Source organism: Salvelinus alpinus, chromosome 7 (genome assembly GCF_045679555.1).
Source record: "Salvelinus alpinus chromosome 7, SLU_Salpinus.1, whole genome shotgun sequence".
NCBI lineage: Eukaryota > Metazoa > Chordata > Actinopteri > Salmoniformes > Salmonidae > Salvelinus > Salvelinus alpinus.
The window spans coordinates 36,519,119-36,524,602 of NC_092092.1; the positions used below are offsets into that span (position 1 = coordinate 36,519,119).

Below are 5,484 nucleotides of genomic sequence, written 5' to 3' on the forward strand. Positions count from 1 at the left end.
AGAGCAGTCATCACCTTTAAAAATGAAGATTAAGAAAGCATTTCCTAAGGAGATAGGCCTATGACTTTCTTAACCCTTCTTCACAAATAAACTGCTAGGTCCTAATAATATCTTGGATGTGTGCTTGCCTAGATATAGTTTACGCCTACAGAGTTTCATATAATCATTGTCTAGCCTACCTTGTCACGTGTGTAACAACGTTTAAATTGACTGGTCAGGCTAGGTTCACCAACTGTCCAATAGAGGGTGCAGCTACTCCAGGAATCCACTGAGGTGAAGCCTAGCCTCCTCCTGGCTTCACAAGTTATTAAGCCGATGCAGTAAAATACACTAAATCTAACTGTTTCCTGACGATTTTGTAACACATGCTTTTGACTGACTGGCCTAACCAATAAACATTCAGATCAACAATAGAGCCATCTTCATTGTGTTGGATGTGTTATTAGCCGGGCTAGCGTATATCAACACCATTTTTGGACACAATAGCCTAACATTGGTTTAAAAAGTTGAGCTATGCACATCTTTCACTGACATGCTACATCACACATTAGATTGATGTATTTATCTAGCTACAGTATCATTCCCCTTTCATCTGTGGTATCATAGCTAGCCTGGCCTGCTAGGATGATCAAATAATGTTCTATAACAAAAAGTAGCTTCTTGCTAGCTAGTACCAGCTATCTACTTAGCTAACGTACTCACCAACAACAGTGGTTTGACGGGTGTTGGATGTAATCTATTACTGGCCAACTGGCAATATTGTTGAAACGCAATGGGAGTTTGCACCAACTTCATGGAAGCCCATTTTCACTCCTATTTGCTGAGCGAAATGTGCATGCTTTGGTTGCATCCATATGCAGACTTGAAAACAAATGTCCACATGGAAGCGTACCACAACGTGTGTCTCTGGGCAATTGGGAATCATTGGCAAAAGTAAGTAATCCATACCCAACCCTCCATTAAGTCATGGCAAGCTGTGTTTTGGACGAGACAGACTTTATCCTAGATATACTTTGTTGTCAATTTTAACATTGGAATACATGTTTTTTGACTCATATCGATGCCACACAGGCCGTTTAAAACCAGAGAAGTTGGTTCTAAAGGGATAGTTGACCTTTAAGGTCTGATTGTCATGGTTCACCAGATGGCTGCACAGACTGTCCTCGAGACATTAACGACACTCAGGTGTGTCCTATTTACCTGTTATAATTTTCCCTGTGTTTTCTGTTGTCCTTTGCAGAAGCTTGAATTGTTTATGGTGCACGCGGTTGTTTTCCGATTGAGTTTTCGAGACTTAGTGGTTATTTTTCTAGTGTACTGTGATCCTGCGGCTACCGGTTCTCAGTAAAGTATTTATGTTTATCCTTAACCACTGATTCCTCTTCAGGGGCCTGTTGCACAAAAGTAGAATTAAGACATCCGGGATAAATGACTCAGCTGAGCTCAATGAAGCCAAAACATGTGCGTCCAGGCTTAATTGGTTGCACAAAGACCAAGCCAGGATGAGCAGACACGGATTCATTAAGCCAGGTGAAACCAATCCTGGATAGGTGCGCGCTCACGGCTCACTCAAATAGACCCCGCCACAGATCACAGATTAACTGATTTACCATGGCAACTAGAGCCGCGTACTTTTCCCCGTCGGAAGCACAAATCCTCATGGAGGCATACGAGGAGGTAAAAGATATAATTAAGAAGAAAGGCAACACCGCCACAGTGATAAAGCAAAGAGAAAAAGCGTGGCAAAGTATTGCAGACCGCCTGAATGCGTAAGTAGTGCACAATTACACACTCACCGCTCCGCTGAAACATCACAATTACAATTCAAATATTTAATTCACATCTCCAAAAATGCAGTTGTACTGTAATTATGAAACGGTTAAATTTTTAATTGAAATGCACTGCAGATATGAGTGAAATTGTGTAAAGTAACTCCATCACACTGTATAAAGCTATGATAAATTTTTTGATATTTTTACTGAAAACAAGACAAAAATACCAAGTAATTTTTTGCAGTGTGACTCCATTAAATGTGTGTGTGTGTGTGTGTGTGTGTGTGTAGATTAAACATGAACGGGCCAAAACGGACATGGCAGCAGGTCAAAATCAAATACAAGAACATTCTGCAGAATGGTATGGTCCCTGACTAATATTTAACAAAGCACAAGCATATATTGTACCCAGAAGGTGCCTGCTCACACATTGTCTGTACTGTTTTAGCAGTGAAAAAGAATACCCACAGACAAGGCACGGGTGGTGGGTCACCAAAGGCTGACCTTACCCCAGCAGAGGACATGGCCTTGGAGCTAAATAAAGGCAGGCCCGTCTTAGAGGGGATCCCTGGGGGGAAAGAGACGAGCATAGGTTCCTCCCAAGATGCCACCCGCTTCATTCAAGGTATGTCCTTCCATCTCTACATGGGATACAACCACATTCATATTGAATCAATTTGGACTGTCTGACTTTGGTTTACCTATTGCCTTGCAGTGTCTGGCAGCACTGTGTTCCTGTTAGAGCCACCAGCACAAGCACCAGACGATGCTGATCCAGTGAGTACTCCATCAAAGGCATACTGTAGGCCTGGCATGTCTTGTCTACTAGCTTCAATATGAATCCGATTAAATGTGATAGGGTGAAGGCCCCAGTGCAGCATCAACAGCACATGATGGAGACGATGATGAGGAGGAGACCATCTCTCTGGATTCCAGAAGGCATGAGGTATCATGTTAAGACTGTGAAAGTACTATTTACTCTACAATGGTGAGGAGTCCTCATCAAAATCAAAAAATCTAATTTCTTTTACAGGACCCAGATGCTATACAGTGGGAAAACCAGCCTGGCAACATAGTGCGTATTAATAAAAGGACACCACATCCTGCCAAATTCCAGCTGCGCTAATTGTATTGTGTTCACAGAGCTCACAAGCTATCAGAAAGTTGTATGGCAACCACCTCCGGCGCCAAATAGAACTGGCAGACATAGACATTCAGTACAAGAAGAAAAAGATGGAAAATCTTGCACTGGAGTCCGAAATAAAAAAGAGGACAATTAGGAAACTGGACCTTGAAATAAAAAAACTTGAAAGGGAGGTGAGATATGCCTTCAATGTACACTGTATGCTAACTGTAACACAAATGTATTAATCATTATTTTTCTTTCCTCCCCCAGCTCCAAGAAGATGACACAGCTCAAAATAAAAATTAGGTATATTCTCGTAAAGTCAAGTGAGCCATGACATATGAGCTCTTATTGTGAGCACACAGGACGGTGGCATCTTTCTAAGGTTTTTTTTATTTTCCCAGCAATCAGTACAACCAAGTCATCGTTATAAGGCATCGCCCTCTTTTGCCCACCCCCCCAGCACCAGGTGTGGCCACTAGCCTATATGAAGGCCCAAAATTGTGTGTTCCTTTCTGCTCTGACAATGGCATGCCCATTCGTGCGAGATGTGGTGGATGAAGAAGCACTTGTGCTGAGGAGAGCCTTCAGGCGAGAAAGGGTCTTCAGGGACCGGTTGGACCCACTGGCCTTCCCTGATGACCATCTATATGAAAGATACAGGTTTTCTGCAGATGGCATCAGGTATCTATGCAGACTACTGGGTCCCAGGATTAAGCACCGCACTGCACGGAGCCATGCACTGAGTGTGGAGCAAATGGTTTGTGTGGCCTTGTGCTTTTTTGCTAGTGGAGCCTTCCTGTACTCAGTGGGGGATGCAGAACAGCTGAACAAGGCCACAATTTGCCGCACAATAAGGAGTGTGTGTCTGGCTATCAAAGCATTAGCAGATGTCTTCATCTCCTTCCCTGGCCACAGAAGACTCTGTGACATCAAAGAGGAGTTCTATAGGATTGCAGGTAAGAGGATCTACAAATTACAGGACAACTGTTAACACATAGTAGGATACTCATTACTTTGTGTGACAGGTTTCCCCAATGTCATTGGTGCAGTGGACTGCACACACATAAGGATAAAAGCCCCCTCAGGTGCCCATGAGGTCGATTTTGTGAATAGGAAATCCTTTCACAGCATTAATGTTCAGGTGAACATAACTTTTTGATATTGTCCATTGACGAACACTCTGCATTGCCAGTGATGTGCATTGATTGGTGTAATATTCCTCATCTTATGATTTCAGATGGTCTGCAATGCTGACTGTGTGATCAGCAATGTTGTGGCAAAATGGCCTGGCTCAGTCCATGACTCCAGAATCTTTCGGGCCTCTGAAATCTATCAGTGCCTATCACAAGGTAAGCCACACAACCCCTATTTATAACCATCATGGCTGTGTCAAGAATATCACTGTGTTTATGAGGTAGTAATGATGAGATTTTGTGTTGACAGGTGAATTCTCTGGTGTGTTGCTGGGAGACAGGGGGTATGGCTGCCAGCCTTTTCTCCTGACACCTTTCACAGACCCCCAGGAAGCACAGCAGGCCTACAACCATGCCCATGCCAGGACCAGGGCCAGAGTTGAAATGACCTTTGGCCTCCTGAAGGCACGCTTTCACTGCCTTCACAAATTAAGGGTCAGCCCTGTTAGGGCATGTGATATTACTGTGGCTTGTGCTGTCCTCCACAATGTGGCCTGCCTGAGGAAGGAGAGGGCCCCCAGAGTGCCACCAGCCATGGACTGGGACAATCCGGCAATCTTCCCTGATGACGACAGTGGTCGGCTGCTGAGGGACCAATATGTGTTGAATTATTTTAGTTAGTATGTGTGCTTTCAATTTTGGTTAAATATGTCCTGCGGTGGCAGAGGAATTTGGGTTTTTTTGGGTTCGTTTTTTGACGAATTTGGCCTCTTATGATGTTTGTGCGGTATACTGTGTGTAATACAAGGCTGCAGGGAGGCTACTGCATCCATTCATTTGTCTGTTCAGTTGATGTGTATGGATTTGTCCTGCATTTATTTTAGTGTGCAGACATGCAGGGTGTGTTATATACAGACCTTTGAATGTGTATGTATCATTTTGTATAATATGCTTGGATTCTGTGCTTTCCATCTTGTAGAGTCACTGTGACTTCAGTTTCGAAAGGAGCTGATGGTTTACCTGCTTTGTTTTGTCCTTATTCAATAAAGGAACATAATGTTACACATTCTGTTTTTATATTCATATGGAATGTGTATTTGTTTATATGACAGAGTACTAGGGCCACACTGAAGAAAAAGGATAAAGTCATAAATTTATGAGGCTGGTTCTTTCTGCAGAAAAGCTACATATTGTTTTGATACTTATGACAATGTGATACTTAATATTCTGGCACATCAGCATGTCTTTGTTTATGAAACCATACTGAAGTACAATTTCACGAAATGCCCCACATCTGTCATTTTAACAACTGTCCTCCTTTAAAACAACTGGTTACAATATTATGACTTGTGTTTTTTTCCCCTCTGTGGCCCTAATATTCTATCATTTTATATATAGCCTTATAGTCTATGGGAAACTGTAAATTATCTAATGATAGCAACATCATCTA

At 42.6% G+C, this 5,484-nt stretch overlaps 1 protein-coding gene across 6 annotated transcripts; it reads left to right on the forward strand.

Annotated features, from left to right (window-relative positions):
* Window positions 1–1,388: 1,388 nt before the first annotated feature.
* LOC139580936 (putative nuclease HARBI1) lies at window positions 1,389–5,096 on the forward strand. Of its 6 annotated transcripts, XM_071410105.1 has the most exons (11): window positions 1,389–1,769; window positions 2,063–2,133; window positions 2,221–2,397; window positions 2,488–2,549; window positions 2,632–2,718; window positions 2,806–2,847; window positions 2,916–3,089; window positions 3,169–3,204; window positions 3,303–3,857; window positions 4,139–4,250; window positions 4,345–5,096. In XM_071410105.1, exons 1-8 carry the CDS (start codon window positions 1,612–1,614, stop codon window positions 3,202–3,204), a joined length of 807 nt encoding a protein of 268 aa, XP_071266206.1. In that variant the 5' UTR covers window positions 1,389–1,611; the 3' UTR covers window positions 3,303–3,857; window positions 4,139–4,250; window positions 4,345–5,096. The 6 variants fall into 6 exon arrangements, with proteins under 6 accessions (XP_071266206.1, XP_071266204.1, XP_071266203.1 ...); XM_071410103.1 differs by adding an exon at window positions 3,927–4,042 and having other exon boundaries at window positions 1,389–2,133; window positions 2,488–2,718; XM_071410102.1 differs by adding an exon at window positions 3,927–4,042 and having other exon boundaries at window positions 1,389–2,133; window positions 2,806–3,089.
* The last annotated feature ends 388 nt before the right edge of the window (window positions 5,097–5,484 follow it).

Bases quoted from the DNA above. Each gene is read 5' to 3' on its own strand.
- LOC139580936 (XM_071410101.1), top strand. From the start codon at position 3,386: ATGAAGGCCCAAAATTGTGTGTTCCTTTCTGCTCTGACAATGGCATGC. The intron at 3,858-3,926 runs GTAAGAGGATCT...TTTGTGTGACAG, and splicing joins GGAGTTCTATAGGATTGCAG to GTTTCCCCAATGTCATTGGT. The intron at 4,043-4,138 runs GTGAACATAACT...TTATGATTTCAG, and splicing joins TTCACAGCATTAATGTTCAG to ATGGTCTGCAATGCTGACTG.